The following is an 18,849-nucleotide window of genomic DNA, read 5'->3' on the forward strand; positions in this document are numbered from 1 at the left end:
CTGACCTGCCGCCCATAGTCTCTTTTTTTTTTCCCCCTCTTTCCACCCTTTGTTCGTTGCCATCCTGATGGATGGTTGTAATTTTTTATCTTAAACGAGGTGACCACCAGTCAAGAAGTGCTTACGTCCTTGGAATCTATATATATATATATATATATATATATATATATATATATATATATATATATATATAGCATAGAACAGATAGATTATATATTACTGTAATAAATAGATTCAATAAAATTAAAAACAGAAAGATGATTTAAAAATAAAATAAAAGAATGATTTCAAAGCTTTTATTTTTTATATATTTTTTTTAAAAAAATTGCTGGAATGTTGAGCAACAAGAAACGCAACCTAAGAAAATCCTTTACCACGGCGGATGAGGCCATAGATAATTTTTATTTCAATGCAAAAAAAATCGCCTCGCAGTTTCTCCTACTACAACAAAGCCTAGCTGTGGAAGAAAGCACGGGATAAGTATTTAACACCTGATCGTTCTCAATTACGCGTGAAACATTCGAGTTCCATTACCTCGAGACAGGAAGAGAAAATACCTACTTTGAGACTCGCATCGGTTTCTTATGGATGTCTCCCTCAAGCCATGCATCAACATATCCCATACCAATACACTCCCAAACATGCACTCCTCTCCAATAAATGACCATGTCACTGCACGTGCTGAAATCTAGTAACGATGATGCTCTGATGCAAACTATAGCTCAAGGATCTATATTTTCATCAGCACAGCAGCGAGGTTATAATACAATATATTTTCTGAACTGACATGGGGGAAAAAAAAATTCTCTGCTCCCATCTCTGCTTAGGAGATGTATGATGAGCCAAGGTCCACCATCCACAATTAGATAAAAGCTTCTCGCAAATGGGTGGGTAGCTTTAGTTCAGGCTCGAACTCACCAAGAGGTGAGAAGAAGTAGTCAACCATGTCATCTGGAACTTGCTCCAGAGTCGGAGGATCCCACTGCATCAGGTTTAAATCAGAAACGTACCTATCAAATACACCAATAAACAAATAAATAGATCAAGGAATCAAGGTCCATACCTTTGGAGCCAAGTCTTCATCAACTAATCGTGCTCAAACACCCTATAGAATCAGGAGGTAGGTCAGTAATTTTAAAGAACAAACTATATCATGTTTCATCAAGATGAATAGTTCCAAATACCTCACAGAATTCTTAAGAAAACTGTTTTGAGATACCATGAAGAGACATGATATTCACGAACAAGGCATTCATCCAGAGTCTGAAATCTACCTTCCCGTATCTATTTAGCAACCACTAGCATTATCAGCAGGCATGTCACAATAAAGAAGCAACTAAAAAGGTGCTCAAGTTGCTTACAGATCTCAGGGTAACTTTTAAACTCAAAGGAGAGGCTTCTTTGAGTTTCTTGACTGCAGATGGACACCGATCCTGATTTGGTCTAGCTGCCTCACTTTCCTGTCGCATGTTACTTAAAGAATAATTTTTAAGTGGCACAACAAGAGGACTATTGCATCTTATGCTTAAACAAAACCAGGTGCATAACAAACATGCCGAAGTTTCCTGTTCTCTAGGTTCACCTTTGTGTAAAATGTCATCTACGCATAAAAGAACCAAGGTTCCACTGAGTGACCACCAGAATGACTTCTGCTGAAGCTGGGCTAATCTTCCAAATGAGTTATGAGAAGTTGAGACCATATTTTCTTTCAGTAATTTCTGAAGGATTTGGCAAAAGTTGTTCACTTTTGAGAGAATCAAAGGGACACTAAATTCACTTTGCTAGAACATATTTAATAGGCATGTCACATCATGCATAAAGGAACAAGGCAGAAATGAGAATGCTTATATGATGAGAACAAACCCAGGCAATTATACAGTTGAAAAGTGCATTTCCAAAAAAAGGCTTTAAGTAAATTGTTAAGTAATATAATAAAGTGACAGAGATTCTTCTATAAAAAGACAGTGCTGGAGAAACAATGACTTGGTTTCCTCATTGCAAAGGACCACATACAGGCTGAAGCATGTCACTCGAAGGGTGTTAAGAATGCCTGGAAAGGGAAGTTGATAGAGAAAATACATACCACAAAGATGGAGAGCAAGGTTGGTTGTACCAAACCGGGACCCATACTAGTTGCTCAGCGGTACAGTATGGTACAGCATTGGGAGGGGGAGAGGGAGAAGGAGAGAGAGAAAGAGAGGGAGAGGGAGAGGGAGGAACAGAGGGAGTGAGGGAAAGGGAGCAGAGAGAGAGCCCAAGAGAGGGCTTAAAAGCTCTCATCTTGTCGGTCGTCTGCCGTTGGCAGAGGGTCGCCCCTATTTCATTCGAAACAGGGTTGTGCCATAAATTTTGTTATGACTTCACTTAAAGTCAAATAATGGACAGCAAACAACGGATGAGATGAGGGCTTTCAAGCATTATCTCTCCCTCGCTCCCTTCCTCTCTCTCTCTCTCTCTCTCTCTCTCTCTCCCCCCCCCCCCCCCTCTCTTCCTCTCTACCCTTCCCTCTCTCCCCTCCTCATTGCATTTTTCGAACCGAGGGACAAAACCATACTAGTTCGCCCTAGGTACAGTTTGGTACACCCCAAACTAGGCGGTTCAGGACGGCATGGCAAACCTTGATTTTTGTATGACCTATAAAAAATGGTTGTAATAGAACTCTAGTGGTGATCCTAACAATCTAAGATTCATTACCACGGTTGCATTCATCATTCTTTTGTTTTCACCTCTAATTTAATAAACTGAAATATGATGCTAAGAGCAAAATGACACTTGCATAAGTTGTCAGTAGCCTATGGAGATTAATAGATAAAACAGGAACACTCACCAAAGCATCCACAATTTCAACTTTATCATGGCCAAAACACTTATCGATGACCCCCAGCCTGAACAAAATACACCACAAAAGTCAACATACCAAATATCATATCCAACAATTTTTTTTCCTAATATTACAGAATTGACAGAGAGACTAAGCACGAAAACTGATTGCATTCCCAAAATACATTGATAAAAATTCTACATATTCTACATGAGAAACATGCCACAGACAATATATATGAAATTACGGATAATGGGTCAAAAGCATGATCTGCAATATATTCAAAAGGAAATAAAATCTTATTTTAATATGTTTTTAACATACAAATTCAGTAGCAGCTGGCAACCCTTTTCATATATTTCCAGATATAATACCATATATATACATATTACATATATATGTATATATATCTTAAAATCTGCAATACCTTTGAATGACCTTTGCAGATGAGTGCTAATACAGTAAGGAAAATGATTTAAGTATCCAAAGCAGGAACTACAAGGTAGCAGACTCATTGTCAATAGTAGCAGAGACTTCTCAATGACCTTTAACCGTTCCGGAAGAAAATATCAACTTACGAAGATAGTTGCTTGATTTTATACTATGAAGACAGAGCAACCCATGCTTATTACCAGTTAAATTTTGGCACAAGCAAGTTATTCATGGTTGCTTTCTTTATGAGGAAGTCTCTGCATCAGAAACTATCAACAGAAGAAGTAGAAAGAAAAGGGTTTTCTTCAATCTTATTATTTGGTTTTATATCAGAAATGCAAGAGTCTTGATCATCTTTTAGTCAGTAAGTTGTCCCTCCGAAGCTTTGGGCCAATTCCCATGCCTGAATTCTCAAACAAGTAGCTGATAGAATCTCAAAGTAATAATCCAGACTAGGATCAGTCTCAGGAGCATGGAAGCAGAGCTCTTCAAAATTTTTAGGAAGTGGCAGTGTTTCTGCAGTTATTTGATTTCTATAAAGATTAAAGACATGTCCTTTGTGAATAGCTTTTCACTATAAGCAAATTTAGTTATTTTATTTCATAAAAAACAAGATAATATAAATAATCAAAATTTCAGGAAAGCACCATCTGAACCGAGATTGATTTTTGTATAACATGTCATCAATGACTAAGTTAGAAAACATAATGTGACAAGAAGTGGGTGCAGGTATGAGAATCCAGAATAAGCTTGCCACTTCAGCAGATGGATCCCAATGCTACGTTCGAAAGGCATCTTACAGAGTTGACACAGGTTTAGGCTACAGGCAAAAGAAGAAACAAAATGGAAATATTCAAGACTTAAGACTCCTTTTTGAAACAATGTTAAACAAAAATTGCATTGCATATGCCAAAAAGGTTTGTTTAATTGTACTCTTGGGTGATAAGACAATAGGCAACATATTCTATTTAACAAAAATCACGTGCAGACCTGGAAGTATTTTACTGTTTAGATTTTCTTAATGGTATTCAAGATGATTAAAGACTATTCTCATAAATCTTGAATCAGTTGGATGGATTGAACCATATAAAAGGCAACAAAGAAATCTACAAACTAGCTATCTCGAGGGAGAGAAAGAAAAACCAGAGGCATACAAATGAATGTGTTAAAGTAGAGTAGCATTTTTTTTGTGATAGAAGAGGAATCTTAAGCAAGATGGATGATAAATTATTTCCTAAAATATTGAATGAAGATTCTGCCAAAGGTATTTGTTCAGAGGAATCAAAGTCAGGAAATGACTTCTTGTTTCATCAAGTTAAAATGGTGAAGTAGAATTGTCTTCACTCATGAGAGAAACTAGGTCAGGCTACTAGCTTAATAAATAATAAGAACTTAAATCAGTAAAAAATGTTAAAGTCTTGTGATATAAGAATAAATCTGATGTTTAAAAATGCATGAAATACTCAGGAGTGAAAGTCATGAATACATAAAGAAGTTATAGGTTCTTCTCTCCATCGGAACAATAGGGTTGTTATGCTTATTACTAAACTTGTTGAAGACATGAAATTGAACCAAGGTCTATCTTTTTTATCAGTTATAGATTTTTTTCATTTTTTTCTGAAAAAATGGCAATATCAGAGAATTAGTATATATACGCAGAAAGTATGTCAATTAAAGACGCTATTCCTAACTTGAGAAATTGATCCATAAAGAGAAAAGGTCATAATTTAGAAGGTTCAACGTTTCAGTGAAACTGATCCATTTCGGCTGAGAGACAGATTGGTTTTAGCCTGGGCCAAACTGAGAAACACATTTTCATGTTTCAGTTAGTTTAGGCAGGTTCCAGGCAAAAGCCGTTATACAAGATTTGTCTTATAATCACAGTAAACCACTATTACAGTGCCTTAAAGAGACTAGTGTGAACAACCGAATTCTAAACACCATCACTACAATAACAGGCATGTTTTTACATAAAACAAATAAATGTTCCATAACTAAATGCATTCAAATAAATCGCCAGAAAACCTCAAAAAATATGAGAATAAAGTGATCAAATACAGGATTTTTGCATGTCCTATCCAAAATTATTTAGAAATAGATTTCAATAATACGTTAGGCATGCTTCGCACCGGACAGAACCGGGCGGTATAGGATGTACCGTACCATACCAGTTCGGTATTGGTACTCGATACGCCGAAAAAATCCTGTACCAACATAATACTAGTGTGGCACCGGTATAGGGTCCGGTACCAAGATGGCAAGCCTTGACACTAGGTGCTAAGGGGCTCAAAGCTGTTACACATAATAAATTTTTGAATGATTTAGGTCCAATAAGTAAATGAAAGAACCTAAACAACATGAACTAGTCCAAAATGTTATATAATAGCTTGGCTTCTTTCAATTTAATCCTAATTTTGTTCCTTTTTCTTTTCCCCTTTTTTGACCAAAAATACACAACATGGAGAACTATTTAAACTGTCAAAATTTTTGGAGTTGAAATTCCACAGGCCCAATTGTAATCGAGTTCTCTGACCTTGATTGCACAAATTGTGAAATCTATGAAGCAGCCATTTTGGGTTTACTTATGGCTTCACAAAATATATTGATAAAGTGCAGGCTATTATATGAGGAAAAAAAAAGAAATGAACCTGGAGCATTTTCTTTACTAATCGGGGCAGAATCAATAATATTTTCTGGGTTTTTGTCTTTTTAGCATAAAGTTTGGTGATGCTAAAATTATGGGAACATGGACATTATGGTACATAATAGAAACAGACAAACTTTATGTAACTTGCGGAACATCTACATCAGTCATCTTAAATTTCCACTCTCTATTTCTGACACCAAACTTTTAGTGTTCAAACAAGAAAATAAAGTGACATTATATGTTTAGATTGCAAAAGTTGCATTTGTAAATATTTGTTCTACTTGATAGCAATGATTGTCCTTAATGATCACTTGATATAATAAAGAACTGCAAAGAATTTAAAATATGAACATCACCTGTGCAAAATGTTCTTTTTTTATTTGGATACACAATATCACCATATTGTGCAAGAGAAGAGCCTATGACAGAAGGATCATCAATTAAGCCTCTGTTAAAAGAAAAAAAAAAAGCATTAATACGGAGGTGAAAGAAGATATTTCTATCTTAGAAATTCTAGATATAGAGTTCCAAAATATAGTAGGGACTGAAGGAACAAACAGCACTCATTGAATAATGCGTAGCAAGGCCAACTACAAGCATGTCTATCCCATTGAGCCTTTCACCAGTTAAAGCCAGATATTCCCCTGCAAAATGAATACAGGGAACCAATTTGCACAACAGTGATGAGAAAACAAATGCAACGAGTATGCTGCAAGAGAAACACTAGTTAAGATAGTCATTAAAAGCAAAAGATAAACAATATGAAATGAAGAGGTGCAAACAAGCCGAACATGAGCTTGTGCAAGGCCTACTCTAGCTAGGCTCATTTTATAATCAAGCAAAGCTCGAGCTGCTCATGAACAACTTGTTTAAGGGATGAAGTAAAAAAATTAAAATTATTTATATATTTTGGGGTAATAAGCTCGATTATATTTTAATTTTATAGTTAAAATTTATGCTATTCTATATAACGTGTATTAATTTATAGCAAATAATTATAAAATAATTATTTATATATAATAATAGTTTAAATAATAATATATTATAATATACATTATTTATATATTTATATATTTATATTTAGAGCTAATTTGAGCCGATCTCGAGCGAGTTAAACTAACTCTAACTCAACTTGTTTCCTAACTAAGCAAGCCAAACTCAAACCAAATTTTGAGCAGAACTTGAGCCAGCTCGCAAATAGCTTGCTCATTTGCCAGCCCTAGAAAAATGAAATGTTAGGTTTTGATGGTGTTTATGAAAGAAAATATAAATACAAAAATAGATTCCCTTGAATGCAAAATTAGTCACTATGGTGCAAGGTGATTATGTCTCGCCAGCATGCACCTTGGATGAATTCTTAATATCCACTGTACATGCTTCAATAACATCTGCACAAGCACGCAGAGGCATATGACAATGGGGACAAGAAATGCAACTTAAGGCAGAGATTCATCTTGGATGAGAATTGATAGACCACTTCATCTCAAAAAAAGATTAGTCTAATCAATTACTATGTGTAGGAACTACTCAAATACATAAATGTATATTAATTGAGGAAAAAAACAGAAACATGAATACATTTTCTAATAATAAATCACATGTACCCTAGAATTTATCATGCAATATATAGTATGTTGTAAATAATACCTGGCATTACCCCTCAACTCATGCCTCAAAATATTAACATGTGTTTAAGGTCGCCAAATATTAACATGTATGGACATATTATCAGTTATTATCATTCTTTATCATACTGGATAACATTAGTCAATAGTGATTAACCTAAAATTTATTGAATTGCACTTGGACAAATCTGCATTAGTTGAAAGCTGTTGATATGGTGGTTCGCGCATTTCCAGTGATATTTTTCAGTAAGAACACATGTCCACTATGAAGCACTGTGATGATATGCTTATAAAAAATAATCATGTATTCTGAGGGCTCAGAACATGTTGCTTCATCTTTATAAGGCTGGTTGAAATCATCTATATATGACAATTAAATTTTTTATTAACATATATTTCTGTATTGCTATGGTATATGATGGCAAGGCTACATAGATTTCAAGGTTTGCCAAGTACCACTTGATACTCTGGAAATTTATATTAAAAAAAAGAAACTTGAAATCATATTCAAAGTAAACGTGAATAAGTATGCCAAAGTTTTCACAGTAAGAAGTCAAAGTCATCAGCAATCTGAGGCCAAGGATTAAGAGTTTTCAGAAAAAACCCTGTTAAAAAGAAAAATAAACCATAGAAAAGTGAACTATACACCCAAAGTTTTTAGATTACAAGAAGGAATAGTTCTTGGACTTGTGAGACAATGGAAAAACATTTTCCAGAAGTTGTACCCATGTGAGAAATCAATTTCAACCATAATTCCAATAGATGGTAATAATAAAATGCTAGCAACATGTTGATATGCAGTGAGTAGATTATAGGTATAATCCAGCATATACCACAAGTAGGATCAGGGTAAAGAATAAAGAATTGATTTCGGGTGCAAAATGATGGACTGACCCAAGGAACCTTAGAAAGAGAAAAACGAATATGAATTTGTTACTTGGTAGGATTAAGTAAAATAGCTACACTGGATTTGTTAATTGGAGTGTCAAAAGCATTCCATTCTTCAGAAAATGTGAGAGTTATGAAATGAAGTACATATCTTATTTTGTCTCCAGCCACATCAGTAGCAAGACTTGAAAACTTGCTCTATCATTTAACTTTCATCAAATTAATATATCATAGTGTCAAAATGGGCATCCACATCAAGCTTGTGTGAGCTTCAAATATCAAGCAGTAACAGACACTGACAGATGACTATACCTTCAAGAAGTGGACTATAATAATAATTTTTTCATGAACTTTTAAGTCATAAGCAAGTTCAGCAGATTTCATCCCAAGGACTTGCCTGCATGACCAGTTAGATGTGACAGGTAAAAGGAAGCCCCAGCATCAGGATGCAAGCCAATTTGAGTTTCAGGAGTGGCGAAGATATGAAATTGTTCATATAGTCTTAAAGTAATTTAAATAAATTCTATGTTCAACTAAAGATGACAAAATCAAGACAACACCTTTATAAACATTCATTTTAACTCAAAAGCATGCAGACAACTAGGATATCCTAACGTATATACTGCACAAAACCATTTCCAGTTCATCACGGAGCTATTAATTCGCAAATAAGCATAATATCAGATGCATATCATTCAACATGCAGCTAAACAATTTCTCACAAAAACCATGTGCCTAAACCAAGGTAATGCAATGCTCTAAAATCTGAGTTCAGAACACATGCTTAAGCTGAATTCTGCTAATGCATTGGAAGCATAGACTTATACATGGGCATCGGGCCGTGCCGAGCCGGCCCGGCCCAGAACCACCGGGCCACAGAATAAACGGGCCGTGCCTGGCCCGGCCCGCTTCGTAAACGGGCCGTGCCCGGCACGGCCCGCTTAGCCTAAAACCTAGGCCCGGCCTGGCCCTAGGCCCGTGGGGTGGCGGGCCGTGCTCGGCACGGCACGAGATGGGCCGTGCCAGGCACGGCCCATCACGGGCTGCCAGACGGGCCGTGCCTGGGTCCAAACGGGCCGTGCCTGGCACGGCCCGTCTGGCAAAAAAAATCTGCCCGTTACGGGCCGTGACTGGCACAAGACGGGCCGTGCCTGGCACGGCCCGTTTGGACCCGTTACGGGCCGTGCCTGGCACGGCCCGTCTGGCAGGGGGAAGAAAATAGTCGTTTCCAAACGGCTATTTTTTAGTTTTTCCCAAAATACCCCTCCCAACAGTCCAAAACGGCTAATTTGAGGGGTATTTTGGGAAAAAAATATTTGGAGTCCTATAAATACCCCTTTCCTCCCTCATTCTCACCACACCAAACCAACTATTCTCTCCTTCTCTACTACTACTATTTCTCTCTTCTAAAGTGCTCTTATAGCAATTTAATTTTTAGTTTGCATTTAGCAAGTGTTCAAGTGCTACACAAGAGGAGGTTCTTGTTGAGAAGAGAATGTCACTCCTGTTGAGAGCACAAGAGGAAGCTCAGAAATCTCAGCTCTACCTCTGCCCTCTGACCCTCTACTCAATTCCTTCTTGTGGTTAGTTTTTATTTTTTGCATTCATCAATTTAGATATGTCATCTTTTGAGGAAAGTCATTTTGGCATTCCTCCTATTTCTGAGGGAGAAGAAACTAATCCTCAACCCCATGTTCCTAGTTCCTCTAGAACTAGTGAACCGAGTGAAGATCAAACCTCTTCTCGTAAGAGGACTAGTGCTGTATGGAATGAATTTGATAGAATTATGGTTGATGGAGTCTGGAAAGCAAAATGTAAAAAATGTGCCAAACTTTATAGTTGTAGTAGTAGTGGGGGAACAGGCCATTTAAAAGACATCAAGAGAGTCATAGGATACATGATTCTCATGCTCAAAGTACCCTTAATATACAAGGGGGATCACTTGTAGGTAATTTTGCATATAATCATGAAATTCAAAGAAAAGCACTTGTAAAATGGATAGTTAAGGATGAATTACCTTTTAGTTTATGTGAATCTTTTAATTTTGAAGAATATGTTCAATTAAACCTACAACCTGCTTACAAAAGAACTAGTAGGCGTATATTTAGAAGAGTGGCTATGACTAACTTTTTAGCAATGAGACAAAGTTTAATTGAAACACTCTCTACTTTAAATGTAAAAATTTCATTAACTTCTGATATTTGGTCAGCATCTATAGGTAGTAATTGTTTTATTGCCATTACTGCTCATTATATTGATAATGATTGGCAATTAAACAAACGTATTCTTGCTTTTCGTGCTTTTGATTTTCCACATTCTGGGCAACAAATTTCAAATGCCATTTATCAAACTGCATGTTCATATAATATTAATGATAAAATTATGTCTATTACTTTTGATAATGCATCTAATAATAATTCTGCTGTTACATTATTAAAGGACTCATTGCATCCCATGTTAAATAAAAATTTATTGCATATTAGATGTGCATGTCATATCTTAAATTTTTCTGTTCAAACTGGCATGGGCATGATTCAAGATGTGATTTCAAAAATTAGAAATGCAGTTTCTTTTATTCATGCTTCAAGATCAAGACTTCAAGAATTTAAGGAACTATGTATAAATCATGGTAAACGTTTTAAAAAATTTAAACTTGATGTAATTACTCGTTGGAACTCAACATATAGCATGATACATGATGCATACCCATATAAAAACTTATTAAGTGCATATATTAATGATCGTGGATTAGGCTATACATTGACTGAAACTGATTGGAATAAAGAAAAAATTTTGGAAGATTTTTTGCTTAGTTTTTATAATGCTACTAATGTTCTTTCTGGTATTTATTATCGAACTTCATGTTCATTTTTACAACAAGCATATATAATTAGTCAAAAATTTGCAGAACATAGATTTGATGATGTTTTAATGCCTATTATTGAACAAATGGAATCTAAATGGAATGAGTATTGGGACAAGATATGTCCTATGCATAACTTAACTGCTGTATTTGATCCAAGAGTTAAATTGAATGGCGTGCTAATTTTACTTGATGCATACTGTGAAAATATGATTCAAGATCCTGAACCTACTAAAATTGAGGTAAAACAACTTCTTTATGATATTTATGCTATATATGATGAAAAAATTCGTGGATCTAGATTCTCCGTACAAAGCTCTATTTCTTCTTCTAGTAGTTCTCGTTCGTCATCTATTTTTTCATTCATTGCATAGAGAAAACACACACATGCTTCAAGTTCATCTTCATCTTCTTCATCTTTAAGTAGTGAACTAGAATTTTATTTACGAAATGATCTTCAGTCTGCATATGATGAAAATCAAATAGAGAGTCTAGATGTATTATCTTGATGGAAGAGTGTTAAAAATCAATATCCTGTTATGTCTGCAATGGCACGCGATATTTTAGCTGTGCCGATATCCACAGTAGCATCGGAATCCGCTTTTAGTGCAGGTCGGCGTGTTCTTGACGAAAAGAGAAGTAGGATGACTGGCGAAACGGTTGAGATGCTTCTCTGCTTCAAAGATTGGTTGGATGCTGAGGCGAGACTTCAAGATAAAGGTGGACATAATACAACATCCTCTGATGATGATGATACAAACACTACTGAATAGTGAATACTGAATCACTGATGATTAGTAAGATTTCTTAATTTTTTATAATTGTACATTTTTATTTTTTTAATTGTTAAAGTGAGTCATCTCTATTTTTTCTCCTTTCTTATTGTATTCTGGAGGTCAGACAAAGGTCCAAAGTCCAAACCTCCCTTCATGTACCATTTTGATTTAAATTAATAAACTGGTAGGGGTCTATACCAAACCTCCCACCATTAAGGTGGCTTTATATTAATAAATCCTTAGTTTTCAATATTTATTAATTTATTAAAAAAATTATTTTCATTTATTTTAAGGGGGACGGGCCGTGCCTGGCCCGGCCCAGGCCCGGTTCAGGCCCTTATGGGCCGTTCCGGGCTGGCTCGCGGGCCGTGCCGGGCCCAGGCCCTTATGGGTGGTGCCGGGCTGGCCCGCGGGGCCGTGCCGTGCTTGGCCCACGAGTCGTGCCAGCCCAGGCCCTTATGGGTCGTGCCGAGCTCGGCCCACGGGCCAGAAAGTGGTAACCCAGCCCGGCCCCCTTTTATGGGCCGTGCTAGGCACGGCCCGTTACTGTAGCAAGCGGGCTGTGCCTGGCACGGCCCGTTACTGTAGCAAGCGGGTTGTGCCTGGCACGGCCCGCTTCGTGCCGGGCCGTGCCGGGCCATGGGCGGCCCGGCCCAGTGCCCATCTCTACATAGACTGCCATACCACCCCGAACTGTCCGATACAGGGTGTACCATACCGTACCAGGTCGGAACTAGTATGAAACTCATATTCAAATAGGTACAAGCCTCATATTGTCCATACCAAAGGGTGTCGACACGTACTAAGGTGTGTACTGAGACGTACGAAGGTGCATACAGAAATGTACTAATCTATACTGAGCAATACTGACATAAAAGGTAAGAAAAATAGTTTAAGAGCTGTTTCGGTACGAGATACATGATGTACCATACCGGCCCATATCGTACTGAATCATAATGTACAGGTATTGTGCCCGGTACCAAGATTGTAGACCTTAGTTACAAGTAGTTCGCTCTCACGTGTAAATTACTTGTACAAGTTAATTACAAAGTCCTCTAATGGCCACAAAATGATGGTAGGCCCCTGATATTAAGTCAATTAATAAGTCCTCTATGAAATGATTCTGACCATATACCCTAAATAACTGTTACCTTCCACAATTGTTAGAATGAGGAAACAGCATAATAGTTCTTTAACGAATAAGATGGCTGAAATCATGAGAACATTCAAACAAAAAGGAAACATTGACGAAAGCAAATGAAAGTCTATAAATATATTTACTAACAGAAACATGGCAATTTAACTGTTGATCAATTGTTGCATGTTGCATAAACATTAGTTTGACTAGAAAGGTCAATGTAGTCAGATCTTTACTAGTGATGCCATTTTGGTGATTTTAATTTTTGCTTGGGAATATAATATGTTATGCTGTCCAGTATACGGACCTGATGAGAAAATGGAAAGAAAAAGATGGCTTGATCTCCAATATGAAGAAATAGCATAAACTCCAACAAGGGAAAAAAATACCAATATACATGATATGTGGGTCTTGCTAACTTTGCATGTAAAGAAATTAAATGGACTCCTATCAAAGGAGAGAAGGAAGAAGAGAAGAAGGAGGAGGCTAGGGTTTTTTTTATTCAATCATTCAATGCTTAAATCATGAGAGGGGTGCCTTTATATAGGCCTTACATCTTGAATTGACCAAATCAATCAATTAACAACTAACCAAACTTGGACCCTTCAATTAATTGACTAAGTCAATCAATTGATTATATACCGAAATCGATCCAATCACTCGACCTAATTACATGACTTAACAGCTAACCCAATTGACTTGTCTAATAACAAAACAACTGACCAAATTGACTTGACTTAAACAAGAGCAAAATGCAAAAAATAAAGCAGACTCAAATGGACCCAATCTGGGCCTGACTCAATCCGGTGGCTCAGGATCCTCTCGTAGCCATAATGATGTCATCCCGTGGTGCGAACGCGAGCGAGCGGCTCTGATGGCTCGATTGTTTGAACGAACGGCTCTGATGTCCCCATCAAGTCGTTATGCCTATTTCATTTCTTGTATAAGAAACCTCAAAATATTTATAACCTTCATTTTAAGACAACATTTAGTTTGCTTGTGACATAAGTATCTATATGCTCTTCCATGGAGTCACCCAGACAGAAGGCATGTCAATTTAACCAGAAGAAAGAACAATCATGTAGCATGCTTCCAGAATTATATAACATCACATGCTTGAAACTTGTTTACTTATTTGTTGACAATTTGAGCACAAAAGCAAACAATATATCATTACAATTTTTTGGAGCAGATATATATTACTCATACAGTCTTATCAGTTGCAATACGAAATGTCCCAGGAATTGAAACTCCTGCTCCACCCCCCATGGTAATACCATCCAAAATGGCCACTTTCATGGAATAAGGTAAGTAAAACTTAACATAGCAGCCAAACTGTTGAATGGCAAAATGAATGTCTAGCAAATAGCATTATTTAGAAAGGGAAATATTTCTACACAATTTGTTAAAATATTATATCAACTAAATGCTATAGGAGGGGAAGAAATGTCTTCTGCGAAATATTCTAGAAAGAAAGAAAGAAAGAATAACAGATCCACCACATATGAATACATCTAGTTCCTTTTGAAGAGGAAAACCATGATCATTCACAGTTTTCTAGGGAAGTAGAAAATATTATCATCTGTACAAACTAAAACCAGAGATGCACTATAAAGCATTGTAGATGAGCATATTTAGTGCTTGTGCAAACAAAAACTAACCACAACAATATTATGTGTATACCTGACTTCAAAGTGGTCAAGTCATAGTTCATTCTGAGCTCTTCTATTCTCATCTAAGATTCTCATTACTCAGGAAACAATTTCTATTGCCATCGTGCCATATCAAAAGAAAGTAGGAAATGGGAATTTGAAATGTAAAACTTTCTTCATAATTGATGGTCGAATTATGATTAAAATTAGGAAAACAATTTCTATTGCCATCATGCCATATCAAAAGAAAGCAAGAAATGGGAATTTGAAATGTAAAACTTTCTTCATAATTGATGGCCCTATTTAATTTTACTACTTTTAATCAAGAGAGCAAAGCCGGTGCAAATTACATGGGCTAATAAGTTGATTCTCCTCTTCCTATTTTCATAGAGCTTTACAAAATTATCATAGGAAGAAAAAGAATCTGTTGCTCTTTTTTTCACAGCACTGGAAAAAAGAAAAATAAAAAAACAGATTTGCACAGAGCAAAAATCATGTAATGCCTAATCAACTTCAAACTTAAGTTGAGGAAACGATTTCCAATTTTGTAACTAATTCTCAATGTACATACTAGTGATGTTACTACATACGAATAGAAATTCAATTTTGAAAAATGATATAATTTAATACTTGGGTGTCAAAAATCATTTTAAAACTTGATCCTCTGGCTATGGCTAGAGCACAGCCTTACATATATGCAAGCAAAATGGTTAAAAAAAAAAAAAAGAGAGTAATTCTTACAGTCCAACTACTACAATAAATGGAATTCTACAGATCTGGTTATATGTAATTTCAAATAATTAATATTACATTAAATATCTGTATCAGTTGTTAAAAAAACACTCCAAGGTCCTGATTCAGTAACACATTTCCAACATCTGAAGGTTTAGGAAAGCTACAAACTTGCATGAGGCTTCAAATATGTGCCTAAAATGTAAATGAACATATATAGGTTCCTGAAAAAATCCTTGCAATCTTCCACCTTCCCTGCATACAACTAATAATAACTTGTAATACAGTCAAATGATAAGCACAATTGATCTAATAAAGCTACAATACATAATTTAAACATGCAAAGCCACAAGTGTAGTGGGTGTCATGTAAAATATTTTGGGCTTGTTTGGTTCGCGGGAAGCATTTTCCCTCCTAGGAATATGATTCCTGAAAAGCAGATTCCTAGGAAAAGAATGCCTAGGAATCTGCTTTTGGCATGTTTGGTTAACCATGGGAAAGTGATAGATTTTCAAAGTGCTTATGTTTGGTTGACCATCCACTTTTCTAGAAAAGTTATGCATAATTCCTATTATACCCTCAACAAAAATCAGGTCTTTAATGCTTCTTTAATGCTGAAGGGCCTTTTTGGGGAAAAATAAAAATGGAGTGATTTCTACCTCATGGGAAAGTAACTTTCCCATGTTTCTCATGGGAAAGACTTTCCCATGAAATATGGGAATCATATTCCCATGAGAATACAACTTTCCCGTCTCTCTTCTTTGAAAACTCCAACCAAACAAGAGGCATCTCATTACTTTCCTGTTGACCACACTTTCCCCCCTTATTTTCCCGCGAACCAAACGAACCTTTTATGTAAGAGGAATGGCAGTTTCCGGGGACTAAACTTATAAGCGGTTAATTTATACAGATGGCATAAGACAAAATTAAAATTTCGGACTAACAAAATATCAGAAACAGGCTGAAAATTAGTTCTGTACATGAATAAGTTTTCATCTATCATACTTCTGCATTTGGTTATTGATAAATATTTAACATGGGATCGATAAATATAGTTTATCTCTTCTGAGTAAAGCATCAGTTTCTTTTCCTTTTTTCCATTAACAGTTTCCCTATCTATGCATGTTATCTTAATAAATAGCTTCTACCATTAGGTCTGATCCAAACACCATTTTCTGTGGGAAAGTTATAGAGTGTCCTTATTGATTAGAGCCAACAGTTAGACTACCCTCTTGATCCTCTCTACCTTTTTGAAGTACATGGAATGACTTTAGATATGCTTATAAGTTATAAGTCATCTTGTTCTTTTCTGACTATTTTGCTGTTTTTACCAACTAGCCAAACAATTTTAATTTTAATGCATAAATTTTTTTTAACCTTTGTTGCCTTGGCCTCCTATTAAGGTATGGCATGAAACATAGGCTGAGATGTAACAAATCGGCATGGTATTAAATGCATTAAGGGAAACCATGGTAGATATCATCACATGTTGGTCCTCCTAAACAAAGCTTCCAAGGTGGAACTTTAATATCTCATGTGGTCATTTTGAATTCCACAATTCAACAACCTCCAGCTCCCAAATGAATCCAGATCATCATTATTCATCATCCTCTTCTACTCTATTCTACTTCTCCTTCACTTCTTCCTATCTCTTCTCCTTATAACCCTCCTTCTATCCACTAATTCCTTCTTCTTTTTCTCTTTTCTCTGCTTCTCCCTTCTTATTATTATCTTGCTAATCCTTCAATATTCTTCATCACCTTCTTCTTATCCATTTCCACTCTCCTTTATCTCCGCTACTAAAAGAAACCACCCCATCTTTTCTATCCCATCCAATAAAAAAAAGAGTGTATTCTCTCCCCGTCCCCCTGCCCCAAGTTTATATCATTGATGCTTAGCCTAAGGTGTTGGAAGGTATCACTTGAATCTTAGTACCATTTTCTTCTCTTTGTTCAGGCATGTACTATTGTATCTTCCTGCTCTTCCTATATGGATCATAAACTAGTTTAAAACATTATACATGAAAGTTTTTGCATTATATTTTTGTTTGATTGGTGATACTCCAAAATCGTATACAAGGCTCCTAGATGCGATTCTTCGAGACATGTTCGAGTTCTAGCAGATGGAACTAGCAATACTTGGAAAGATCCTCTGTCCCTTTTGATGCATCTCATGAATTCATATATAAAATAATAGAACCATATACATTGAGCACAAAATATCACGTTACATGTACCAATTATAAATGTTAAATTAAAATGAGCTTTCAATCTAGATCAGAACAGCAAGCCATTAACTAAAAGCGATACTGACCTTCACTGAGCAATCGGTAGAGGGCGACAACATCTCCCCTGGCACAGAATGCTCTGCACTTGAGAAATTAAAACCACATCTAAGTTCTCCTCATACTGCTAGAGAAAATGAGTTCTCTTAACACATAACAAACCCATGTTAAGATAAAAAGAGGAACCTAGCATCCAAACAAACTGAAATCCTACCTTCATTATGACAAACCCGATATCAGGATTATCTTCCCACGACTCGTACAGCTTCTTCAACCTAAGCGCCTAAAAATAATCATCACCGATATATGACCTTTTATTAAACAAATCTAACTCCGCATTCATTGAGACAACAAATCAAACGCCGCAACTGCATACAAGGGGCGAGAGAGGAAAATATAAAAATAAAAAGAAAAAGAACCGATCACAAAACCAAGCACGGATGGGATTCAAGAAACAAATACCATGCTCGTCGTGAGAACATTCGGAGCAAATGGCCTGTTAAGGATCGCTGCCCTTGCGCTCGCCTTGCCCTCCACGAGTACCTGGAATTGAATCGCCATCAGCAAAAATAGGAACAGAGCTACGATGAGAGAATAGGAGGACAGAGGGAACGACACGAAAAGGAGTGGCCAATTGGCGAACTGACTTCGTTGTGGAGAGAGACATCTTGGGCGGCGCTGGTATGGGGGTTGGAGAGAAAGCGGAGGGCGCTATGTGCTACCTCAAGAAAGAGTCGAATATCTTCTGTGCCCCTTGCTGAACTTCCCCGTTCAACAGTTTGGGTTTAAAGCAATTTTTGGCTACAAGAAGACTCGACTATAATGATCAAATGGATTTCTGATCTCCAAGATAGTTATAACAACTCAGAACCTCATCTATAATGACCAACGGAAAGGTATTTATATAAGAACTTATATGGACATATGTTTGATCCTATATTGATTATTCATTGGGTAGATCTTGAATACTTATATAGAATCAAATAATCCA

At 36.4% G+C, this 18,849-nt stretch overlaps 2 protein-coding genes across 6 annotated transcripts in view; both read right to left on the reverse strand.

Moving 5' to 3' along the window:
* Positions 1-6,584, reverse strand: part of LOC103705163 (Aldolase superfamily protein) — a 19,070-nt gene extending 12,486 nt beyond the window's left edge. Inside the window, exons 1-7 of one of the 5 annotated variants that reach the window (XM_088718629.2) lie at positions 6,459-6,584; positions 6,257-6,348; positions 2,828-2,885; positions 1,362-1,460; positions 1,185-1,284; positions 1,064-1,105; positions 919-982 (exon numbers count right to left, since the gene is read on the reverse strand). The gene's annotated coding sequence lies outside the window, so the exon portion shown is untranslated. Of the gene's footprint in view, positions 1-5; positions 123-918; positions 983-1,063; positions 1,106-1,184; positions 1,285-1,361; positions 1,491-1,582; positions 1,694-2,827; positions 2,886-6,256; positions 6,349-6,458 lie in introns of those variants that run through there. The other 4 variants (XM_088718631.2, XM_088718630.2, XM_008788786.6 and 1 more) reach the window with 4 other exon arrangements.
* Positions 6,355-18,638, reverse strand: LOC103712166 (3-hydroxyisobutyryl-CoA hydrolase-like protein 1, mitochondrial). The gene is made up of 5 exons (XM_088718633.2): positions 18,506-18,638; positions 18,321-18,401; positions 18,073-18,141; positions 17,888-17,945; positions 6,355-6,544 (listed from the first exon to the last, which is right to left on the reverse strand). Exons 2-5 carry the CDS (start codon positions 18,321-18,323, stop codon positions 6,414-6,416), a joined length of 261 nt encoding a protein of 86 aa, XP_088574759.1. The 5' UTR covers positions 18,324-18,401; positions 18,506-18,638; the 3' UTR covers positions 6,355-6,413.
* Positions 18,639-18,849: the final 211 nt, after the last annotated feature.

Source organism: Phoenix dactylifera, chromosome 3 (genome assembly GCF_051530095.1).
Source record: "Phoenix dactylifera cultivar Ajwa chromosome 3, Ajwa_hap1_PhDact_Kaust_v1.1, whole genome shotgun sequence".
Taxonomy (NCBI): domain Eukaryota; kingdom Viridiplantae; phylum Streptophyta; class Magnoliopsida; order Arecales; family Arecaceae; genus Phoenix; species Phoenix dactylifera.